General features: G+C 44.6%; 1 protein-coding gene across 4 annotated transcripts in view; it reads right to left on the minus strand.

Annotated features, from left to right (window-relative positions):
• Positions 1 to 26,004, minus strand: part of RASSF6 (Ras association domain family member 6) — a gene marked incomplete at both ends in the record, with an annotated part of 30,200 nt that extends 4,196 nt beyond the window's left edge. For 2 of the 4 annotated variants that reach the window (XM_080910227.1, XM_080910225.1), the window contains 5 exons: positions 1,006 to 1,199; positions 1,927 to 2,021; positions 8,301 to 8,443; positions 10,739 to 10,817; positions 25,940 to 26,004. In XM_080910227.1, the coding sequence (XP_080766353.1) occupies positions 1,006 to 1,199; positions 1,927 to 2,021; positions 8,301 to 8,443; positions 10,739 to 10,817; positions 25,940 to 26,004 (576 nt within the window). Of the gene's footprint in view, positions 1 to 1,005; positions 1,200 to 1,926; positions 2,025 to 8,300; positions 8,444 to 10,738; positions 10,818 to 25,939 lie in introns of all 4 variants that reach the window. The other 2 variants (XM_080910226.1, XM_080910224.1) reach the window with 2 other exon arrangements.
• Between the last annotated feature and the right edge of the window lie 218 nt (positions 26,005 to 26,222).

Consider the following 26,222-nt stretch of genomic DNA (forward strand, 5'->3'; position numbering starts at 1 on the left):
TTGGCCTGCTGGCTTTCCTGGTTAAACTTTGTACCCACACCTCAGGAAGCTCATCTGTATTTCCAAGGCTCTGTTCAGCACCTAGCACCTGACGGAACTCATTTATCACACTGGTTAATAACTTGAGTTCTGGAGTTACACAAACATGGCGGGGCCAAGTTCAGAGTTAAAGAGAAATTGCTTGATGTCTGTGAATTTTGAATATATGTAAAGAAGGAAAAAATGACACCCACCCTCGTGGAAAAGGTTTTATGATTAATGAGACAGTTTATTAAAAATATGTTTGAAGTTAGGCTTGGCAGCTCATGTCTTGGTAGCACTTGAGGCTGCCCTGTGCTCTATAGCAATACCTGCTGAATTAATTACTTTTATTTTAAAAATTTCACACAACATATTTTGAACATGGTTTTTCCCTTTCCCAATTCCTCCCAGACCCTTCTCGACTCTCTAACCACACAGCTTCATGTTTCATCTTACTTTTCTCTCAGATAACAAAGAAAACACACACACACACACACACACACACACACACACACACACACACACACACACAGACACGAAGGTAAAACAATACTGTCCACAAAAACATGGAGTTTGTTTTGTGTTAACCAGCTATTCCTGGGCCCGGGGCCTGCTCTGGACTGTGGTGGATACACACAGTGAGATTTCATTGGAGGAAATAGATTCCCCTCTGCCCCCAGGTATCCATAGCAACAGCCTCAGCTGGGAGTGGGATCTTCCTGGCACAGGGAGCCCAGCTGGCTTGAACCTTCACAGGTCCTATGCATGCTACCTGATTTAAATCTGTGCTTAGCAAAGCTAACCAAGAAAGACGTCAACAAGGCTGTATCTAAATTTAGTTTATTAGTTACTACAGTGAAAAATTGGATAAATGACATTCATCACCCTGCCACCATTGTTATCACTGACTTAAATGCTAGGTTGAACTAAACAGCACTGTCAGGGTGATGAACGTCTTTCCTCACCCATGGAACTGCAGCTCACCTCGTGGTCATAGACATGCCCATTGATAGAGGCTCTGTGGTTCTTTAGCATCCCCGTTCTGTCTTTTCTGTACATCTCTGGGGCCCTCATCTTTTTTCTCACCAAAGCTGCTTCACTCATGGTCCTGTAGAGCAGCGGGGATTCTGGCTCTTCATCTGTGTATGGCTTCAGAGTGCTGTGGTAAGATAAATAGTCTGGGAAGAATAAAGACCACAAGCCCGCATCATTTAGCTGCCTATCTTCTCACATCGTAGGGGCGCTGGCGTGCTTTTATGGACACGAATAACTGCTGTTTCCCTACTGTTTCCAAGCTCTATAGCTCACCGTTTGGCTTGGCTCACACTGACTTACTAGGTGCTGTGTGAACCTGGGCAGGCAGCACTGTTGCTAGTGAGCTCTGTCTCATAGGATTTGTGTGACTGGTGTTTCCAGTCTTTCACTCATACTTTACTGGGGGTGTAAATTACACCGAAATTTAGCATGGAAGAGCGGGACAAACCTGTTTTGCTGTCAGTCTGGACTCAGCCAGGTGGGAGAAAACCATGGCGGGCCCAGTAGCTTCTACATGATGAGACCAGGCCTGCACCTCTGCTTTGTCCTGATGCCATGCCTATCAGACCTTTCCTAAGAAGAAAGACTCTGGGCCTTAGCTTCCCTTCCCAAAAAATCATTCTCACGGAATACAGAGACTTATGAGAATTTTTCCCTAAGTTCCAGGAAAGCAAGGCAGCAGTGTGCTCTAGGCTAGTGACTGCCTGTGGCGTGCCACCTGGGCAACAAACACACATATGCTACCAGGCTCCTCGGGATGCTAAGAAGCATGTGTATGTGAGTTCATCAAGTGCTGTTTTGTAAAAGGTTAGGAGTTGTGTTTTATGCTGTTAATAAAATGCACCACACTGATAAGACCTTGATACTAACCTTCCGGGAAACGCCTGGCTTCAGACTCGAGAACTTGGGCTCTGTCCATTTCACTGATGCGGTAAAGATCATCAAACTCCCCCCAGCGGGTCATCCTCCTGTGAAGTAACAAGTCTTGTAAATGAGACTAATTCCATGATAGACTCAGCTTTATAACGGTGATACTGTAATCATGGGTCTCTGTGGGTAGATGCATCAGCCAAATTTAAAACAAGTTCATTGTATTGCAAAGATTATGGTCATTCTGGGGCGATAAGCGTACGCTTTAAACACTCTTGTATGTTTTGGGACAAAATGATTCAGCTGTGTCCTGAAATGCAACGTTACACAGATTCTGTAAAATGTACATCCCGATACAGAAAGTAGAAACCAATGTGAGCTATTCATGTATGAATAGTTTATGAGATTTGGGGGTTAGATAAAAAACTGTCATTTACACTCATGAATCAAGTACTCACAGCATAAAAACCGTGACTCTAACATGGTAATACATGGTACTTGTCTTTAAGGACTGAACCGCTTTGAAAAATACAGTTTGCAAAATAGAAATGTATGAAAATATTTTTCAGTAGGAAATTATTATCTCATGTGTTAGCAAATTTACAAACAAAGATCCTACTGTCCAGAAGACATGGAGTGTGACAACGGTTTACAGAGATTATCATTCATTTTGATTCTATATCTGGCCTTAAACAAGTTGTTTATATATTCCGTCTTGGCCTTTCTGTCCTCATTTATGAAACAGGAATTGTCATAGTATGAGGTAGATTAGAGATGTTGGCAGGATTTAATGTGTTAATTTATGTAATATTCTTGAAACAATGCCCTGGATGTAGTTAAGCATTTAGCACAAATTTTATCTGAATAATCTCATGTTCAGTGGCATCACAGTAATCATCACCATTACATCACCACCACCATCATCACCATCACCACCATCATCATCATCATTACCACCACCACCACCATCACCACCACCATCATCGCCACCACCATCATCATCATCACCACCACCATCATTACCATCACCACCATCACCATCATCATCACCATCATCACCACCACCACCATCACCACCATCATCACCATTATCACCATTACCACCACTGCCACCATAAGCACTGCAATCATCATCATGTGAACCCATTTCATGATGGATTAGGCACAACTTGTGGCCCAATGCATTCATGGACCTCTAGGCAAATGGACACCACTATTTGTGGGAATAGTTTTTTGCCCTGTTTGAGCCTCTTCCATAAAACCCTTTACATTATGAGCCCCAAGTATTTACACTTGGGTTATCTGTGACATAACTCTACCCAGACTGGTGGTTTGAATGATAATGTTCCCTGGAGGCTCATGTATTTGAAGACTTGACCCCTCCATTGGTTTGGGAAAGTTATGGTAAATTTAGGAAATTGAATTTTGCTGGAGGAAGTATGTCACTGGATAAGCTTTGAAGATTTGTAGTCTCATGTTACTTCCTACTCTATGTCTCTGCCTATCTATCTATCCATCTATCTGTCCTTCTATCTGTCTGTCTGTCTGTCTGTCCATCTGTCCATTCATCATCCATCCATCATATATCATTCATCCTTTCATCTATCCATCCATCCATCATCCAGCTATCATCCATCCATCCATTTATCCATCCATCCATTATCCATCTATCCATCCATCCATACATACATCATCCATCCATCTAATCGTCCATTCATCCATCATCAATCTATCCATCCATCCATCCATCCATACATACATACATACATACATCATCCATCCATCCATCTATTTCTGCTCTCTGTGTGTTCATGACAATGTGACCACCTAGCTTTCTGCTCCCGCAGCCACGCCAGGCTTTCCTTGCCAAGACAGACTCTGTCCCTCTGGGAGAGAGAGTCATGGCACTTTATCACAGCAACAGAAATAACAGCACAGGGATGGAGGACACCTTAACCACCAATATCAGGCATCGACAAAACAAAGCTATTGCTTTACTCTTGCCCTTGGACTTCTCCTGACACCTTTTGTATCTCTTGTTTTATTTGATCTACAACAGACATAAGAAGTAGATAATATGATCCTAATATATTTGCTAATGAATTTTCGGGCAAACTCTACTAGCTGGAAATATTGTCCATCAAAATACATGTCAAAAAGTAGAGGAACTACATGCGCCAGCAGTCCAAGTCTCTATTCTCATTTTATTTATAGAATATGGGATCTATAGATCCATAGAATATCCATGAAGGAAATCAAATGTTTCCTCCAATTTCCATTATTAGAAATCAATATTAGAAATCAAAAGTAGTCATGTTTAATCACCATTCAAAGGGTGTGTGTATGTGGGGGGGATAATGGACCTTAGGTACCAATGAGAAGCTAAAACTGAAAAGTCAAGCAACCAGATGCTGTTTCCTACTGGGGGAGAGGCACCAGAAGTTCCTACAAATGATAACTTATGTTCACCACAGCTACCTGGTGGCCTGCGAATATGACAGTCATCCCCTCGTTTCCTTAGCTTTCTGCTGTGATGTGGTGCCACAAAACACAGGGGCTGAGACATGACTCAATAGATTCATTTTTACTTCTTTCCATGTATGCCCCTCCTTGCTGAAGTTAAGAACAATTTCTTTACAGTTTGGGAGTGTGTAATTCAAGAAGCATCCCATACACTGTGCACATGGCTAAGCTTAAAGGTGGCTGTCTGCATTTCTCAAGCAAGAACTGGTTAGAACTTTGATATCAAACAATTGAGCATGTGCAAACATGGAACAGCTTGCATTGCTCTGGCCAAACACCAGGAAGTATACCGTGGGCAGGTCTAAATGCTGCAGAGGGGTTGTAATGAGTTACAAAGTCAAACAGGTAGAAATTTGATAGGCAAATCAAATGCAGCTACTTCCGTATCTATAACATAAGGGAGGGAGACATTATTGATGCCAAATATATGCACCTGTTCACTTCTTGCTCTTGATTCCATTCTTTCATGGCTTGCATAAAACGTGCCAACACCAGCTTTAGAGAGATATTAAAATAAAAATGCAAACCAGTGAGAGCAAAAATAACCCCAGCAAGACTCTGTCTTGTCTGCTTTGGTTTTAAACACACAATTCCTGTAAGAAAACGTTTGGCCCAGGTATGAGCGATCAAAGTCCCTCCTCCAGAGCCATCCCCATACTTGTGAGTGGTCAAAGCTCAAACGCACCCACACCAGTGTATTTTTAAACCTCCAACATCCCCATTTGGGTAGTACTTCCTTGGTGTGACTCACCGCTAATATGACCAAAACAAACCAAAATAACAAGAGCGACTGTTTCCTCAAAGGAATGGAAAGATGCTCAAACTGGAGTTCTCTTTGCAGCTGAGTACACACTGCCCATGTCCTCCATTGTCTACTAACCCAGGGGGACAGTAAGTCCGAGCAGCGGTGTTACCGTCAGTGCATGGATGCCCAGCACGGACAGAGAATGAGAGAAGCTTTGAGAGAGGGGGACGGACAAATTCCTTATGCAATTTAAATGAGGCCCATAATTGAAATGAGTCACCTGTGAGGAGGTGATCAAGGGAGGGACCTAAGACTGAACGGACGCAGAGATCATCACCCGATGTTTGTGTATCATTACAGAGGCCAGGGCAAAGCCATTCTGTCGGCGTTGTGCCTTTAAGTCTGAAGACCCTGCTGACTGCACCAACTAAATCATGCTATCATGCTTGTGTGTGTGTGTGTGTGTGTGTGTGTGTCTGAGAGAGAGAGAGAGAGAAAGAGAGAGAGAGATAGAGACAAAGACAGACAGAGTCAGTCTGCACTGTGCACATAAGGACGGGGTTTCTTCTAATTCTTACTAGAATGATAAGATTCTTGGCAGACACATACTGACAGTGTTCTAGTGAGTCCTGTTACTGTGCTAAAGGGCCGGGCTAATACCTCCAGTGTTCCAGTGTTCTGGTCCATGTCTGGTTATTCTATTGTCTAGGTGCATTTTCTCCACTTTAAATAATGAGAAATAGCCTTTGCTTGCTTCCAAGCCGTTATAGCTTGAACTTGAAATGTATCCCCCAGGCTCATGGGTCTGAGCACTTGGACCCCCCTGAACTGGTAGTGTTGTGTTGGGGGGTTGTGGAGTCTTTGAGACTGTCACCTACTTGCAGAAGTAGGTCACTGGAGACAGATCTTGTTGATACCTTGGTCAGAGAGTTCCCTGCTTCCTGGTTTGCTATAAGAACACGCTATGGCTTAAGCTCGGACTACCTTGCTGGAGTCCCTTCAGCTAGCAGGCCTTCCCTATCATGGTGTCTGTACATCAGAAACTGTGAGCTGAAGCCATCCTCTCCTCACGCTGCTCTGCCATGCTTGGCCATGCTGAAGAGCTGCCAGCACACCAGCAATGTTCTTTGGGAAAATTGGCCCATCAGAAGACGAGGGCAGGCGATAGTTTATAATCTGCTGTGGCACAGGAAAAAACATCACCAATGTCACCTGTCCCCATTGCTGGCTCCGAAAACTCACCTACCATTTCCAGCAAGTGTGCTGAATTGGAGAAATTATCTTTAAATAGTTGTTAAAATAATAACGGCGTAGCGTGGCTGCAGAAGTGCCCACCTCCTCGACGCATCGCTTTCATGCCTCGTACTCATGAAGTTCTAAGGAGCTGAAAGGAACTGGGATGGAGCAAAAGGGGCCGCTTCTCAGAGAAATCTGCCATGCGTTCTCAGGCAGGTGTGATCTACAGTCACAGTTTGTTTACATATCGGACAGTTCTTTTTGTGAAGGCTTCAGTCGCTTTTATACGCTGCTTCTACTCACTGGGTGATGGGACTTGTCAATCATTTATGTACCTGTGGGTAGCTGGGCTTCAAAGGGTGCCCCGTTGTGGCTCCATTTGTGCTCATGAGCACAAGTCCTGTGCCCACCCACAGCCCCCTGCCTGGCTTGGATGGGAGACTGGTGAGGAGAGGATGGGAAGGTTGTCACACAAAGCCGGTGACATCTCTTTGCAGGTTTCTGGGGGCTTCGTATAACCTTTCCCCACCCCCACTTACACTTTGTTTCTCCGTCTACCATATTTATAAATTCTTCTTTGTCTCTTTCTTCAGCCTTCCCCCCCACCATCTCTCCCCTTCTCCTGCCTCCCTCTTTCCTTCCCTTTCTTCTTCTTTGTGCTGGGCACTGGGATGCAAAGACAATGAAAGATGTGTCCCCTGCTACCTAGAGTCTCCTGCTACCTAGAGTCTCCTGCTACTTAGACTGTCCCACTGTAGATGGGGACAGGATGTGTAAAAGTTCAGTACACTGTATGCTCTGGAGATGAAAGAGAGAAGCTGTTGGCCTGCTCAGTACGGACCGAGGGATCCTGGAAGGCTTTCAGGGGAATGTGTTGAATTTGGTGGAGGCTGTTAGTGACCAGGCTGTCTGTCTGTCAGGCAGGCAGGCAGAGAGGAAAAGAAGAAACTGTGATGTGTTTACGGCATTGGGAAATGTTCAGCCCTGTTCAGGGATGATATCTGAGACATGCTGAGTAGGTAAACATCATGGTGGGACATGGGTGTATTCTCTGAGGTGGTGTGTAAGTTTCCTCAATTGTGGCCAAGGATCCGACTATACAAATGTATCATCCCAGCCACTGTCTCCCCATTTTTTCCTCTCAGAAAACCCCAGTCTTCCAGTAATGGATGGGAAGATGGTAGTTGTAAAAAGATTTTTGGTTGTAGAAGTTAAGATCGGAGGAAAAGATGGAGAAGAAATGAAGCAAGCTCTTTTAAGAGTATAATTTTGAATAATTATGATTTTTTAAATTATAAATTATAACAACAAAACCCCACCCACGCTGATCATTCAAGTTAGAGTTGGATGTAACTCAACTCCCCACCCATGCAGGGAGTTTTTCTGTGCTAGGAACTTCTCTTTGCTGTGCTTTGCTAAACGGCTCTGTTTGTTCTGAACTCGAGCATAATTCAGTCTCCCGTCCAGAAAGCAAGAAGAGTTCTTTCTTCCCAGGACTGGACAAACTGAAGTTTTCCTCTCTGTGTTTGGAGGTCAGATCGGGACTACCCAAATCTTGCCTATCTATCTAGCCTCTTCCAGTGAGCAAATGCAGTCTCCTGGGGGAAGAAATGGAGCAAAAGGGCCCCCAGCTGGGGCTCTGGATCCCATGGAACAAAGGTGCGTTGGTCCTGCCAGGTGGTAACTGGGCATCCTCCATGGTCACCTAACCTCAGAGACATGGTTTTCAAACAACCCATCAATGGAGAAGCTGGCCTTGGTGTGAGACTGTCAATAAGCATCCATGCTGAGGTATGTGAAACCCATGCTAAGAGCACCACAAAAGCAGAGAACAAGATCATTTAAGGAAGTACAAGGAAAGACAGCTCACCCTTTGCTGGAAAAGGTTTCTGGTGACGTCAACAGGTCAAAGGACGAGATTTGTTTTTCATCCTGTATCTTCAGCTGTATGGGCCGTTTCACTCCCCAGAAGATGTCCAGCATCCCCTCAACAACCAGCTCTCCATCCTCCGTCTAAGGAAGAAGCCGGTACACACAGCAGTTGTTTTTGCATTGTTTATAGAAAGCTAAATGCTTTAACTAAAGATGTAGAGAGTCAGTCTGTGGGAGCTATTACTAACTTTAAATATCTCCCAGGTTGGAATGTTTCCCTTCTCAGCTTATCTGCAAAACAATTCTAATTCTGAAAAAGTCTTCTATGTTTTAAAGAGTATACCTGGCAAAATAAGCCCCAGTGTGTTTTGCATGTTAAGCAATGGGTATACTATATTAAAATGCTTTCTCGGCGCTGGTTTTTTGATTAGATGACATTATATTACTTTAGTTCCATTTAATTTAATACCGTGGCAGCTTAAAAAAAAACTAGACTGAACTAGAAATTGGAATAAATAGTTGCAGAGAGGTTTAACAGTTATTTGAATGAGCAGGAACAATTCATCTCATAATGTTACATAGTTCAAAAGAAAGGATGCTTATGAATGGGTGGCGGCGGCATATGGCTTTAATATCAGCACTCAAAGAGGCAGGTGGGTCTCTGAGAGTCCCAGGCCAGCCAGGGCTATATACTGAGATTCCATCTCGATAAAAGAAAGGTAACGTGTATGAAAACATACAGGATAATGCAAAACACAGCGGGAGAACCTGAATTCTGAGCCCCAGCACCTGTGTAAAGAACCGGGCATGCCTGTGTGTGTAACCTCAGCTCTGGGGGCTGGAGACAGTCTGAGCTCCAGAGCTTGCTTTCTGAACAGCCAGGTTAGCCAAAGCTGCAAGCCTCTGCTTCAGTGGGAGACCTTGGTTCAAAGCAAGAAAGAGAGGAATGATAACAGAGACTTCTGCTTATGTGTGACTATGCATGTAACACGCACACACACACACTATATTGAGGTGCATTTGTGAAAAATTAATAGTTTATGAAGTACTCATGCAAAATAAATATACCATAACAAAAGGAGTAAATATATAAGTAAAGAAAAATTAGCAAACAGGTGTTAGCATTCTGTCTGAGCTCCACCCCACAGTTACTTGGCAACAGCCAGGTGTGCCTGACACTGTAAAAGCAGATGCTTGCCCCTCTCTTTTGCTCTCATGTTCTCTTGCTCTCTTGCTCCTCTCTTTCTCTCCCCTGCCTGCCCTCACTCTCTCCCTATTCCTTTTTCCCCTCTCTCTCCACATGCTCATGGGTGGCTTCTCTTCTCTTCTCTTCTCTTCTCTTCTCTTCTCTTCTCTTCCTCTTCTCTTCTCTTCTCTTCTCTTCTCTTCTCTTCTCTTCTCTCCTCTCCTCTCCTCTCCTCTCCTCTCCTCTCCTCTCCTCTCCTCTCCTCTCCTCTCCTCTCCTCTCCTCTCACTCCCCTCCCCGCTCATCCTCTACTACCTTTTAAACTCCTCTCCCATGCCCTGAATCAACTCTATTCTATACTATACTGTCATGTGGCTGGTCCCTCGGTGGGAAGAAATGCCTCAACATGGGCCTGCCAGAGGCACCCCCTTCCCCTACACCTCACCACACCTCCACAGAACAAATCCCCCCTCTCTTTATCTTTTTACAAACACATCAGTGTTCATATATATATATATAAAATATAACAAAACAGTCTTCATGTAATTTATTTTCAAGCTTTTATAGCATCTTTGAAACTATACAGAAACTTTGAGAATATAGAAACTAGAAAGTTATATTATAAATCATTGACCATGGCCACTATGAAAAGCCAGTTGCTAGGCAACATAAACGACTAAAGCCGTTCACGTTCTCTCCCATTCTAGCATTTGTAAGTGTAGGACCCCCTCTGTGGTCCCTATGCAGCCGCACACAGCCGCTGGAGCTCGGCCTACTCATTTCAACAAACAACTCAAGCTTTACATTTACAACATGACTTGTAATAATCCCTCCCTGGTGGACATGAGGCACCATCACGTGACTCTGCCAGCGGTGCCACAGTGCACACCTCCCCCACACGCGTTGCTATGGACGCGAGACAGGACAGGATTCACCGTTCAGGGCATTATCTCATATGTGAGAAATCCTCCATGTATAAGACAGAAAGCAAATGGGTCCTTAAAATTACTTCCTATATGCTTTTCTGCATCGAACAATGCTTAGAAGCTTGCGAGCATCCCAGGCCTATTATTTTGTGACGTAGCCTAAACATGGAAATGAACAAAAGTTAAAGATTTATCTGCAGCTCTGGACCACACGGGTAGCTAGGTCGAGACTTGAGCCCAGCCTGACACATCCAAGTGGCTATAGGATAGAAATATAAATCTGTTCTCTGTGAATCAGCTATTGCATTTCTTAAATGGGCTTACCTGTCCATACAATATATGCAGATTTTTCTGGTTTTCATAGAAGACATTATAAGCTTCCAATAAAGAATTGAGCTGTTCCCTAAGGGGGGAAAAAAGAGAAAAAGGACATTTACAAATCGAAATCGATCTTAGGTCTCAGACTAGTAAAACATAACAACACAGCACTTTTACTGTGTTAAAGTATTAGACAAAATAACGTTTCTGTGGAGTTGTTATTACACTGCCATTTTAATTAAGGTGCCATGGAAAGCAGAAGCATTCTTAGCACGGCTACACATTTTAAATATGCTAATTAGTGATGAAAATATGTGTGCCCCTGTGTGTGTGTGTGTGTGTGTGTGTGTGTGAGAGAGAGAGAGAGAGAGAGAGAGAGAGAGAGAGAGAGAGAGAGAGAGAGAGAGAGAGTGAAGACAGTACTGGTGGGAAGCTTGGTCAAAGGAGGCAGCTATGAAGGAAATATGCTTTACATTTTACTTGTTTTGTTTCACAACAATGTAACCACCTGTTTCACAACAGTTAACTATCCAGACACTAAACACCTGCTGCCAATCTGACATCATGTCTCTCCGTGATGTTAAAACAAAGGTCAGACTTAACTAATGTCTGCTGCTCCAGAGGAATCTTACTCAAGGAACAAGTAGGCCCTGGTGGGGGGGCACAGGTGACAGGTAGGCCCTGTGGGAGAACAAGTGACAGGTGGACTCTGGGGAGGCTACAGGTGACAGGTGGACTCGGGGTGGGGGCACAGGTGACAGGTAAGCCCTGTGGGAGCACAGGTGACAGGTGAACTCTGTGTGTGGGGGGGCACAGGTGACAAGTAGGCTCTGTGGGAGCACAGGTGACAGGTGGACTCTGTGGGGGAGCACAGGTGACAGGTGGACACTGTGAGGGGACACAGGTGACAGGTAGGCCCTGTGGTAGCACACATGACAGGTGGACTCTGGGCGGGCACAGGTGACAGGTAGATTCTGGGGGGCACAGGTGACAGGTAGACTTTGTAGGGGAGCACAGGTGACAGGTGGACACTGTGAGGAGACACTGGTGACAGGTGGACTCTGGGGGCGGGGGGAACAGGTGATAGGTAGGCCCTGCGGGGACTCTGGTATATCATGTCTGGAGAGGCTTACTCGCTCACCTAGACTACAGAAATGGCCTCCTACAAGGCTTCCTGAATCTATTGTGAATTCTTGACCATAGGAATTATTTTAGTGTGAACTTGGCCATCTTTCTTCTTTGCTCAGAACTCCTCATCGTCTTCTCAGAATGGAATTCAACATCCTGTTGCTATGGTGACTTGAGAGATTATGTCTGATCTACTCCTCTGTCACCTTGTTCCATGTTACTCTTTCCTTCACTCACTGCTCGGCTTTCTCCATGTCTCTGGGACACAGCAGGTCCTCAGGCCTTTGGACTTGCTGCTTGCTCCTCTAGAATGGCTTCCTCCTTCACACCACACTGCTGTCTCATTTGTTTATTTTCTGCAATTGTTTAATCAAAAGCCAGCTATGGGCTGGAGAGGTGGCTCAGTGGTTGAGAGCCCTGGCTGCTCTTCCAGAGGACCCGGGTTCTAGTCTCAACTTCCACTTGTGGGCTCACAACTGTTCATGACACTGGACCCAGAGGACCCAACACTTTCTTTGGGGGCCTTCATGTACACTGTACACAAACATACATGTGAGAAAAACACATCAATACACATAAAATAAAACTACCCGCTCCATTAATAAAAGAAGTCACCTATGTAAGGAGTCATTTTTGACCATCTATTCTAAATCTTTACCTCTTCCAATATTTCATATTTTGCTTTCTTCATTCACCTCTGTCTCTACTATATTCTTTAACAATCCATAAACGTGACTTCTGGACTTCCATACCCCTCCATCCCTTTGTCCTTTTTATGAGACAAGTTTTACTATATAGCTTGTCTGGCTGGAAACTTGACTTTTTAGTTGTGTGTTCTGTCTTCCCCACAGGTATGAAGCTCCTTGAGGGTGACGTGTTTGGAAGTTTTGTTCTGATTTTATGTCTCTGGTAGTAGAGTTGTTGGTCCATGGTAGGCAATCAGCTCATTCTAACCAAGTAAACTTATCAGAGTAACCTCTTCCGAAAAGCAAGCCACCCAACACCAAAAAAAACAACAGTAACAAGGGAAAGGAGAAAAATATTCTGTAACATTTTAATTCCAAGTATGTCATTGTTCATATGTCCTTGCTGCTCAAACACATATGTGGTTCTCACACCGGCCATGTGAGCCGATGCTTTAGCTTCACCCACTGACGGTTCCTGTTGCTTGCCATAAGCTGCTCTTGAACAAACATGGGCTGAGTACTGAACAACGGGCTTTATGTATTTTGTTTTTTTACATGTTGGAGTCACAACAACATGATTTTTGTAGTCGCTGTTCTTTACTTGCAATTTCCAGTGTGCACATTTCCAAGGATTCATACCTTCTGGGCAATGACCATAGAAGGAATCCCAGTGAAGGCCTCCAGGCTACGGTTCCTCTTCCCAAATGACTTATTTCAAATTTTAAAGTTTTTCTAATTGGATATTCTCTGTATTTACATTTCAGATGTTATCCCTTTCCCCAATCCCATCCCTCCTCCCCCTCCCATTGCCTCCATGAAGGTGCTCCCTCTCCCAGACACCCTCTCTCGCCTCAGCACCTTGGCATTCCCCTACACTGGGAAAACAAGCCTTCACTGAACCAAAGGCCTCTCCTCCCATTGATGTCAGACACTGCTGTCCTCTGCTGCATATGCACCTGGGGCCATGGGTCTCTCCATGTGTGCTCATTGGTTGGTGTTTTAGCCCCTGGAAGCTATGGTGGGTTTGGTTAGTTGATCATCTTGTTCTTTCCATGGGGTTGCAGACCCTTTCAGCTTCTTTAGTTCTTTCTCTAGCTCCTTCATTGGGGTCCTCATGTTCAGTCCAATGGTTAGCTGCAAGCATCCTCAGCTGTATTTGTAAGACTCTGGCAGAGCCTCTAAGGAGGCATCCCTAACTGGCTCCTGCCAATAAGCACCTCTTGGCATCAGCAATAGTGCTTGGGTTTAGTAGCTGCAGATGGGGTAGATCCCCAGGTGAGGCAGTCTCTGGATGATCTTTTTTTCAATCCTTGCTCCTCTATTTGTCCCTTTACTTCCTCCCATGAGAGTTTTGTTTTTCCTTCTAAGAAGGACTGAGGCATCCACCTTCTGGCCTTTGTTCTCTTTGAGCTTCATAAGTTCTATGAATTGTTTCTTGGGTATTCCGAGCTTTTTGGGCTAGTATCCGATTATAAGTGAATACATACCATGAGTGCTCTTTTGTGACTGGGTTACCTCACTCGGGATGATAGCTTAAAGTTCTACCCATTTGCCTAGGAATTTCATGAAGTCATTGTTTTTAATAGCTGAGTAGTACTCCATTGTGTATATGTACCACAATTTTTGTATCCATTTTAGAATATCTGTTCTAAATTTCACACTGATTTTGTTTCTTTAGGGCCATTACTGTGAGATACTTCCTTTGAAATTGTGCTACCACTGAAATGCATGTTAGCCCTTTTGTAAGCTTTGATGCTTTTATGCCAGAGCAGCACAAAGAAGCTCAGGTTCATTAGGGATGAAAGTCCAGAGATGCTGTGCTCAGAGCATCATTATGAAGGCTCAGGGAGCTTTACGTATTCTCATCCCTCGGCTTCAGCTTCTGGCCAAGCCCCATGCGTGGAGTGGTACAAGTCTTTAAGCATCACACAGGACCCTGCAGTGGAAATGTTCAGTCTCTGAGCAGAGGTGAATGCATTTTACAAATGCCCTTTAACTCCCACCAGAAAGGCAATTTTAGTTTAAGGACCCAATGATGGATGGGTGGACATAACATTGGGAAGAAACATTAACTTGTGAGTATACTAATATACCCGCTTGATTGGCTGAAACTAGGGGCATAAGGGGGGAGTTAGTCCTCTGTCTGTGGTAATTCATATGAAGCATGGTAAGAGAAAGGCTGACCTAATGCTATTTATACATACACGGTGGAAGCAATTATGTGACAACAGTCAAAAAACCCAAGTCATATGAACGGTGAGCACAGACAGTCCCTGTGGTGGACCTGGGTGGGCAATAACTAAACCAGAAGAGCTAACCAGGTCAGGGGAACATTACCAAATGCTTACCAGCATTTCTGCAGTCTGCCTGAGCAGCTCAGACATGAGGTTCCAAACATGTCCTGGGCATTTGTGAGAATGGGCGCCTCACAAAACTTAAATTCATCCTCTGAGCTATGGGAAGCTGAGGAAGTTCTAGGTGAGAGGAAGACGGGCCAACACTAAAGCCAGGAGGCGGAGAGGTAGGTGCAGGTGGATTTAGTCAGAGAGAACATGGGGGCAGCAAGGGAGACTGAGAGCATCATCTGAGGCAGAGGCTCAGCAACAAGGCTGGAAAGATGATTGAATGTTCCACATATATGGAATGATCTAGAATCTAGAAGGTGTCCAAAATAACTACAGTAGAGGCACTTGTGGCCAGGACAGAAAAGGTGCTATCAAGTTTTTTTTTTAATTATTTAATTTTATTATTAATTTATTTAATTTTATTTTAGCAGAATTTTAAGAGCCCACTTAAGTGGACCCCCCTCTTTTTTCTTTTCTTTTCTTTTTCTTTTATTATTATTATTATTATTTTTACCTTTTATGAGCCACATTCTGGTTATATTCAGGGCTTTTAAAGAGTTTTAATGTACAACCACTTGGCATATAGATTTGTGTATTTTGTGGAATGGAGTCGCACACACATTATTCATACATACACATGTATATACACTTAAGCATTTTCACACTGTATGGGCTCAAAGTTCTCTGGTGTCCTTAGTAGCCATGCACTGGGCTTGCAGTCTTACTTCACACTCCTGCCCACCTGCCGGCTTATGCTGAGCTGTGTTAGATGCCCTTGACTACTTGAGATAGTGGACCCATTCTTAATGAATACAAAGAAGTTGTACCTCTTTCTGCCTTGGTTTTCAAATAAGTACAAGTTAGGTACCTACTTACCTAACACAGACTGGGCGCACTCAAATCCTCTGATGAAGGTCTAAAATGGTTGCTTAGAGAACAGTTACACATCCGGTCTTCTTAAATTTAACTTTTTTACTTTTATTTTTTAATGAACCTGGAATGTCTAGAACCCCACGGAGATGGCAAAGAAACAAAAATATGATCCAAACTCATCCAAACTCATTTGAATAAGCCATCAAACCTTGACTTTCTGGGAGTTTTTTTTTTTTTTTTGAACATAAAATATTACCTCACGGCACATACCATGTGTGTTAAGAACATCTTTACAGGCAGGGATCTGGGAGGTGCTTAGGGGAACCTAGAATTCTCTAGCATGGGCTCTGGAGGAAAGCAAGCCAGAACTCTAGGAAGTTCTGGAGAAACTGGGATGGGAAGATGGCTTTAGAGAATTAAAAGCGTGTGTGAAGTGCCAACGCTAACGTACACTTTGTACCTTGTGACTGGAGCTGCAGCTGTTCAGCAGATGGGAAGCACCACATCATGACATAGCAAACCTATCAAGAAGTGAGTGCCTTTCCTTATGGGATGAGTCAGCTGTCTAGAAGAAGCCCTTACTCAGCTTAGTCAGCAGCAACAGGAGCAAGGGAAGAAGAGAGCTATGTCTCATATCTGGAGACACATGGATGCTAAACTTGAGCTCAGAGTACTCATGAAGTGGCTCCTCTATAAACCCAAGGAGCCCTGTTCCATTCTTGATCCTTATAAAATTGGACTCACTATAAACATGTGACAGATATTGTCGCATGCCATAACCCAAGACTACCATGTACCAAGTAACAACCATGGCCACACTTGGGGGTGTCTCCTACATCTGTGCCACTCTCTGGGGGACTTGTTGGAAAATGTTGGCTGTTCAAGTCAGTCACTGAACTGTGGCCTGATGTTGACATTAGGTAATGTTCTCTGTGGATCCTCCCATGTTTTAGAGCAGGGCTGTTTTACTTGGGTCCCTTCAACACCCAGGGTAGATTGTAAACACACCCCACCTTTTTGCTTTTAATATTTAGTTTACTTTGTGGACTTTGTTCATAATATTACATTTTAGCAAATAGATGTTTAACAATTTTATAAGGCTGGTCGAATGTTTGATTTAAAACATTTTGTATGCTTTTATAAAACAACTATTAATTGGAGAGGTGACACAGAGGTTAAGGGTTCAACCAGAGGCCCAAGTTCAGTTCCTGGCATCCATATTAGATGGTTCACAGCTGTCTATAACTGAAGTTTCAGGGGCTCTGGAGCCTCTGGCCCTTGTGCATGTAAGTTAAGTGTATGATGTATTCGTGGTTTTGCACAGTTGACATCCACAATTCACAGTAAAAATGGCTGCCTGCCTCTGGAAAGGTAGAATCAGGAAGTATGATTTATTTCCAGAAAGTCAATCCTCATCAGAAAGCCAGCTAAAGCTGTTGTTCTAAAGTACTGATGTCTCTAAGCACTGGCCAAATGCTCAGAACCCTCTTCACCCTTCCCAGCATCCTGCAATGGAAGTCACACACTTCAGCAGGGCCTCTCCCAGAAGGGACTTTGGGGACCAGGTCTCTTTGCCCTGGGCCTCTTTTTCTGGCTGGAATGTTGAAGGAAGAATGCCTTACCACCTGGCACATAGACTCTGCCAGCAAAGTAGGCTAGCCCACTTCCATTGGAAATGAAGGGTTCCAAAGTCGGAAGGCTGGGAGGCCAAGGAGAAGAGTACCATCTTAACTGAAGTAAACATTGCCTCCCTTGAGGTCAGAGTCCTGTGCAGAGGTATTTGCCCCGAAGCTTCTATCCTTTCCAAAGAGGCGGAGGCCCTGGCTTCCCTAGAAACTATGCTAGAATGTTAAGAATTGCCCCTGCTCAGGGTCAGGGAGGTGGAGGACTAGGGGGTAAACACAAGAAAGGCTCCAGATGTCTTAACTATGCAAACGCCACCAAGTGAGAGTGCTCTTGCTACTTGGAGCGATGCTACTAAACCATACAGGTTGTGGATAGGATAGAAAGATGGGACATTTTTTCTTCTAGTGTTTCAAATGTTAATTCTTTGGTCTTCTTCTTGGCTAGGGTCTCACTATGTAGCCGAGGTTGGTCTAGCCTCCTTCCTGGGCTGACAGGTGAGAATCCGAATGCCTAACGGCCTCGGTGAATCCAGTGCAGCTGAGGGAGGGCCACTTTGGGGTCCACTCTTTTTACATCCACAGTACTGAGAATCCAGGTGATCTCACCCTTTAAGAGGGGGAGGCTCTCTATGGGGAGAATGACAGTTCAGACATGTAGTCATTCTGATTGGGACGACACTGATTGCTTTTGATGTCTCTATTTGTATATACGTCAAAATGGATGTGCCAAGTGGATCATGATTGTACCCCTCGACCAGAAAGCACACGGAGTCATAATAATGCTCGACCAAGGTCTCTGAGGCTGGTTACATCCCCGGATCTATGCAGTGGGGCTCTGGTGAGTATGTCAGATGTGAGAGAAGCAGGGGACAGCCTTGAACAAAACACAGAGGCTTCTGCAGACGAGAATCACTCTCTACCAGCAAGCAAGGAAAGAGAGAAGGCAAAGGAACATCATTATCTGATAGGGATCTGTGAGAAGATGGAATCTACCTTACGGTGCTGGGGAAGAAGGCACGTGAGGAAGGCACGTGAGGGATGGGGCTCAGGAGGTCTGAGAGAGTAAACCGAGACCTCAGTCATGGGACCATCCAGCCGGAGGAAGAATGAGGGAGAGATTCCAGGCAGACACACAAATGTCTCGTAGGGCTACTCAGGCACTTCTGAAGGCAAGGTGATGACTCGTAATGAGGTCCTGGAGATCCTGCCGGCCTCTGAAGCTATATGGAGGGATATGCATTTGCTCTGAGCACAGCAAGAAACCTTCGGAGGATTTAGCCAAGATAATGGGGGATACATAAGAGAGGAACATCCCATAGCTCAAAGAGAATGCGCCTCGGAAGGGAAGTCCGGGGAAAAGGCTTGTTGTAGTTGTTCAGGCCAGAGTTGTTGCTTCGGAGGTGGAATGATTGGCTGAGCCGGGAAGGCAGAGGGCGGGGCGAATGGTTCCAAATGCCTGCTCCTCATTCACCCCAGAGGTACGCTCTCCTTTCAAGTCTTCCACTTCGTTTAAAACAAAGCTTAATGGAAAATTCGGTGTGGGGGGGGGGGAGTCACTTGGAAAGTAAACGTGGCTGTGCCACACATCACTGGTCGTTGTTTGGACAGGCCCAAGTGTTACTGTGAAACACTGTGGTTTGTGTGTGAAAGGTGAGGGACTTTGTGCTTACTAAGAAGGAAGGCCAGCAGTGCCTCACACTCACGGCCCTTCCTGCTCCTTCTGGAGGGGGACTCGATCCTGCTAGCCTATTAAAGAAGTCGTCCATTAGTTTCCTGTAAGCCATCCAGCCTCACCAAGCCTGTGCGATTATTGCTAGAAGTTGACCAGTAATTGTTAGGAAAAAGATAAAGAGAGTGTGTGGGGGGGAGATATACCCAACAGAGGAGTGGTGAGGAATGGAGGCATGGGAGATGCCTCTAGGGACCCATGTTGGGAATCCAGAGGGGGGGAGGGAGGGAGGGAGGGAGGGAGAAAAGGAGAGAGAGAGGTAGAGAGAGGGAGAGAGAGGGAGGGAGAGGGAGGGAGGGGAGGGAAGGAGTAGAGAAGTAGAGGCCTTCCATGAACACATGGAGAGAGTTGGGGGAAGGGAATGGGGGAGAGGAGGGACAAAGTGGGTAAGACAGAAGGAAGAGAGTGAGAGACTAAGAGAGAGAGAGAGAGGAGGGGGCAAGTAGCCCCCTTTATAGTGTCATGTAACTGGGGCAGAGCATACCTGGCTATTGCCAGGTAACTGTGGGGTATTAACAGGATCTCCATGGAGCACAGAACTTGTCTAACGGCATCCTCAAATGTCTTTCTCTCGGTCTTTGCATAAAATCTTCCAATTCTTATCACAGCACACAAGGATCTTGCTTGGTTCCTCTTCCTGCTTTCGTTTTTTAATGTTCCTTTAAGAGATGTGATTGCATCTGGAGAGATGGCTCAGAGGTTAAGAGTACTTTCTGCTCTTCCAGAGGATCCAGGTATGATTCACAGCACCCACAGGGCAGCTCACAATGCCTTTCCCAGAGAAGCTAGTGCTGCCTTCTCCTGGCCTCTGCAGACACCAGGTTTGCACACTGTGCACAAATATGCATGCAGACAGGACATCCATTTAAAGAATAAGTATTTTTAATGTAAAAATAATATATACTTTTGTGTGTCCTGTACCTCGGCTAACCTGGAATGTTTTTGCGTGCTGTAACTCACTGGCCACAGGATTTGGTGACTTCCTGTACCAGATACCTCTTGCCCCTGTGATTAGCTCCCTCCCTCCGTGGTCAGTACAGTCTCTTCCTGAACTCAGTAAGGTGAGGTTCTGCCCCTCTAGAGTGCCCACCTCACTTTTTCTTGCCAGCTTAAACCTGCACTTCAGAGCACAGCAGCTGAGTTACCTGGAACTTAGCCAAGCAGATCCCCACCTCAGGCCGACTGGAGACTCAGGAAGCATGAGGAAAGGTCTGGCCTCTGGGTAATTTTCTGGGCAAGTTGAGAGCTGCAGCCCTAGCCAGCAAGCTCCTTCTAGAAGGGTCCTGCTTTATTCCTGGCAACAGCTAGGTATGCTATGCCCCAGTTATGGGACACTATAAAGGGGACTACTTGCCCCCCTATTTCTTTCTGCCTCTGCTACCCTCTTAACTTTCCCCATGACCTAAATAAGCTCTATTCTGTACAATACCATCCTGTGGCTGGTCCCTCAGGGGGAAGGGATTCCCAGCATGGGTTCCCCCAGAGGCATCCTCCTTGCCCCCAGGCCTTGCCACACCTCCATGGGCCATATCCTCCCTCCCCATGCATCTTTTCCCTAACATTGGTGCTGAAACCCGGGACATCATCTTTTCTTTTTTATATACACATCACTGGTGCCCTGTGTGAGGAGATTAGATTTCCTTTTCTTTCACCTCGATTTTCTTCTGACAACAGCTTCTGGCTCACGGCACACCCTCAGACCTCATTTGTTTAAAGAATACAATATGGAAAATCGAATCCCAGCCTACTCTTGGTGGTAGGGAGGTGGATAGCTTCCTACTAGTGCAATGAAGACATGGGAAATTCAAGTAAATTCTATACAGGTAATAAAAATGGGGGTGGGATGGGGTTGAAGTTTGACTTTCAGACTCTGGGAAAGTCTCTGTGTTATCTTGGAAGACCTTGTCTTTTGAATCCACTGAAGGGATAGAATGGAAGACCATTTGGCAGATAAACTTTACCCGCGGTAGCGGGGCTGCCTTTGGTATCCTCAATGACTACTGAAAAATCCATGCTCTTTGGGAAATATTAGCTATAAAAATTTTTAACAAGTAACATCTTTCCACACATCTGGTGACATCACTGAACTTTCTATGATGTATCCCCACATGTGTCACTCAACTATGAAAACAATCTCTATTTTCACTAGACCACCAGTAGTAATACTGTGAAAATTTAAAAATGTTATCTACATGAAAAAATGTCTATGTTCTAAAGGGGATCCTTCTAAGCACATTTCAACCCCTTTTGCCTCTTGCTCATTTTAAACTCTTAGCTCTTTATTTAAAAAAAAAAAACAAAAAAAACAAACAAACCAAAAACCTTTAGAGAGGCCTTCCACAACCTCGCTAAACCTAGAAGTAGTCTTCCAGAGAGAAATACCATCTGCTTATAGACCTGTCCTCAGGCTGGCTGGTCCTTTGATCAGGAGACTGTGGGCCCCCACTGTAACAATGCCCTTTGGCTCTCTGAAACAGGTAGGAGGCAGCCTCAGGAACCGGTCCCTTTGTGTATAATTTGTGCTTAGAAATGTGGGTGGCTGGTTCTTTGGTCTCAGCAAAGGGTACTAGCTAAAGTGCTTGCAACAAGAAACTGTAAGGAATAATGCACTTTCTGCATAGACTTATGACATCATGCTATTTACTAAGGACAAGAATGCGCATGTGCCTCTTGGCCTCCTAGGGTTGTTTCTAAGCACAGAAAACCTAACAGGTTCTGAAATCCAACCACCATTTGAAACGGGAGTGGACCTTTTGTTTTTGTTTGTTTTAAGTATAGGGCTGGTATTTACACACATCTCAAGTGTCCCGATTTAAAAGGATAAAACGAAGGTGCTTTGAAAGCAACCAAATGGAACCCTATTTAATTTGGAATATTTGCATAAGCACCCAGCACAGTGGTGACTCCAGGGAATGAAGGAGCAACTGAAACCATAGTCACTAGAGTGTGAAGGGAACTGGTACCAACACCTCGGAGTCAGGAGGTCTAGAAACAAACCTTAGTCACCGGATCCTAAGATACAGGCGCTTTACTGGCTGAGGTGCCATGACCCACAGGGCCTCTTGTGATAATTCTCACCCAATGTGCTAAAACCAAATTTCAATTAGGTCGCTACTACTTTATTCATATTTTAAAAATCTACTTTAACAGCAACTAATAATACTTCCTGCATCTCAGTTCAGGCAAATGAAAAACCCTTAAAAAGCTGGTAGTTTTGTTTTTGTTTACTATGATGCCAAATGCAGACAGGGAGCTGAAAAGCATGTAAGCGAGTAAACACGTAGGGACTGTTTGCCAGCTGTGGGCCTGCTGGACACCACAGCTGGCCAGAAGTGGCCGTGTCATTTTCAATGACAGTTCTGCAGAGGTTTCTTATGGTTTCGGGAATTTTGTGAAAGAGAGTTAGAAGCAGGCAGAACTGAATCTCTTCCTCCTCTGATCACCAAGTTCAGCACTCGGGAGAGCCACCTGAACAGTGCCGGGACAGAGCCCAGGTCTGCACTGTTGGATTCCAGTTTAGAATCAGTGCCCTACAGACTGTATATTGAAAAGCTCTATCTGGATGTACAGTGCCTGTGGAATTACTCTGCCTCCTGATAATGCTCGGTCCTTTGGGGCTCCCTGAGCATACAGACAGCCCATGGCCTAAAAGACATCCAGACTACAGAAGATAAACTCTAGGTTCTTCAGTTGACCGATTCAAAGGTAAAAACTAAATCTCACTACAATCTCAGCATCTTTGGACACATCCACACAGTGTGGGGCTTCATTGTGACATATTTAATTGCCAATAACTAATACTTTTTCTATATCATAGCTGAGTATTTGAAAACGCTTGTCAAAATATTTTCAGAGAGGGAAATAGTAATATTATATGTTAGGTGTTAAGGCTGATGTAAGAAGGCAAATGTGTTGGTGGGACAAAGTAAACCCTTCCCTCCCCCACAAAAAAAGAAAGAGGAATATCAGTGCAGTCTGGCTGAGGGTTATGATAATACTAAGCTAAATATGAATTCCTGTTTTAATTATTTAGGCCAATTTAAAGTGTTATCCATTGTCAGTAATTTTATAACTGACTTTGCTTTCCTTTGCTATTTTTCTCTAAGTAATATCTGTAAAACCAAAGATTATGTGTTCTGGCTGGTTTTGTGTCAACTTGACACAAACTGGAGTTAATCACAGAGAAAGGAGCATCAGTTGAGGAAATGTCTCCATGAGATCCAGCTGTAAGGCATTTTCTCAACTAGTGATCAAGGGGGGAGGGCCCAGCCCATTGTGGGTGGTGCCATCCCTGGGCTGGTAGACCTGGGTTCTATAAGAAAGCAGGCTGAGCAAGCCAGGGGAAGCAAGCCAGTAAGTGACATCCCTCCATGGCCTCTGCATCAGCTCCTGCTTCCTGACCTGCTTGGGTTCCAGTCCTGACTTCCTCTGGTGATGAACAGCGATATGGAAGTGTAAGCTGAATAAATCCTTTCCTTTCCAACTTGCTTCTTGGTTATGATGTTTGTGCAGGAATAGAAACCCTGACTAAGACATTATGTATACTTCTATTTTCTCAATACTTTCCATAAGTGTTAAAGATGATCTACATTACACTTAATATGATTCCTACACCAGGCTCACACACCTGCTCACTTTTATGAAACATAAGCAAACAGTCATTAGTTCGTAACTCAAGTAATTTCCATTGTACCTTGTAGAGCCAAGCACTCCTGTTAAAAATAAGAGAGGCCATGAGACCTTCATCTGTTGTCGAGAGAGCAGATGTTTTTAGAGGGCTGATCTGTGGAAGTAACCTTATATTATTTGCACATATTAATCCAGGGCTATTTCTGCCAACCAGCTTTATGTTTCAAAACAAGACTACAGCCATCTTGAAGACAGAAATTGCGGTGGTGTTTCTGTCCCTGAATCCTGCCCTATTATTAAAAACATTTTAGCAAGATTTTCTCAAGTGATACAGGATTAGAAATCACAGATTTCTAATCTAGTGATGGTCCTGTAAGAAAAGATAGTGTGGCCTCAGCTTTGTAAAACAGAATCTGTGTTGGGCGTTGGTCTGGTGCTGCTGTGTATTTAAATGCTGAGTTCTATACCCAACGATCTGGCTGCCCTGAGACAGGTGACGTCCATGTACAGCAGCCTTTGTTGTATAACCCTTGCTCCCCAATCTAAAACTACTGCTTAAATAAAAGTGGCTACAGCCAGTTACAGGAAAGAATAGAAACAGGCAGAGTTTCAGTCACAGGTAGGGGCCATGAGGAATGGATGAAAAGAAGGGGCTTGAGGGAGGAGGAAGACAGAGAGAACAGGAGGTCTCCATTAGATGTGTTGGATCAACAGCATACACCTGAGAGACAGAGGACAGGCTGGTGGAGCAGGACTAGCCTGGGAGAAACACAAACAGTAAGCTTGGGGGACACAGCTGGGGAAGTAGCCAGTCTGGCATTAGAGAATTAGATCAGGGGCCATCAACCAGTAATTGTGCAAAGCTAAGTACATAGATCATAGTCTGAGCCTCACTCATTTGGAAGCTAGGCTGAGATAGAAACAGTTAATTAATTTACAAATCAGCCACCATGTATGTGGTTGCTGGGAATTGAACTCAGGACCTCTGGAAGAGCAGTTAGTGCTCTTAACCACTGGTGTAGTTGGCGAAGAGCTTCTCATCTTCTTTGGTGGAAAGGCCTAGTTTCACAATGGCCTCCAAAACACTGTGTGTTCTGGACCCTCTGCGTCTCTGATCTCACCGTGGCTTCCTCCCTTTCTACATTATTCCTCTACACCGGCCAGGTGAATTAATACTGTGAGCACACATCTGTTTCAGAGGGAGGAATGCCCACGGCCGTTTTCCTGAAGCTTTGCCTTCCGGTCCTGTGTCTTCACTCGGGCCTCCCTTGAGTACCTCCTTGGATTAGAGACTCCCTGCCGGTCTGCCTCCAGATTCTTCATTCCCGTTGCTGTTTTATTTCTGTTTCCTTTATTTGTCATCATATTGCCGGTACCCTCTGTCCTTCAAAAGTAAACAGTGCTCAGTGCTCGGTCCAGTCTTTCTACAGCGAGTGGCCAGCAAGCACCCGAGTGAACGAAACAATGAATGAAGGTAACTTCTCCTTTTAAGTCTGTTTCCACTCTTACACCTCATCTTTATCCTCTCCTGGTGGCTTTTGACCACATTTGTGCCCCTTCGCTTTGCTACTCTGTTTTAGAACACTGGCATTCCTTAGTGGCAGCCAACCCGCATCTCAGTTCCGCTGTGACTTGGGCACGTTCGGGTACCACTTGAGTCTTCATTACCACTTTCTCTTTCTCAACACCTGCCCTGACTCAGCCAGGTTCAACTCTCACCTTTCATGTTCTCAACTTCTATTGTTCCCAAAGCCATAGAATACCTTACTTCCTATTGGTATGGAATTAGGTAAGGATGTTGCCTATATCTTATGTAATCTCACATCAAGAGAAATGTGCAAGAAATGGAAAGACAGAGAGAGAGCTACGGACTAAACATGTGATGAATGGGCCCAGAACACACTCTGAATGTATTGATGTCATCCATGAGGAACTTTATCTCCTCAACTCGGTCCTCCTGAGTGTTTGAATTATTAAAACTGAAACATAATTTTAAGTGAGGTCAGGTAAGTGCTTATGAGGCCTAAGTGGCCATTGTGTGACAGGGTATGGCTTAGCTGTCTTGTCTAGTATCTTACCGAGTGATTCACAGTACTGATCTTGTTGGTCATGGGTCATTCCAAGAAGCTCTGAGTGGCATACTGTGACTTGAGCAAAGTTACGTATCACACAGGTGTATGGTGTATGGTTACCTGGTTATGAATGTCCTCTCATTGACAAAGATCCAAGAAGGGAACTGGTGATCCATCGTTGTCATTCTTTATCCCTTCCCAAGACGATCTGAGGATGCCCTAAAACATTAGAACAGTGTTACTGCTCTGCTGCTGGGTGGCATACTTAAGTTACTACTTGCTTCTTCTGTCTTTAATGTATATGAGAAGATTCTAGATCTGGGTGAAGGGTTATCCTTATGCTGCAGCCAAAATGGCTGGTCCCTGAATCAGGAGAAGATTCCAGGCACTTATGTCAAATCCT

The sequence above is a fragment of the Micromys minutus genome, assembly GCF_963924665.1.
Source record: "Micromys minutus genome assembly, chromosome: 1".
In the NCBI taxonomy this organism is placed as follows: Eukaryota; Metazoa; Chordata; class Mammalia; order Rodentia; family Muridae; genus Micromys; species Micromys minutus.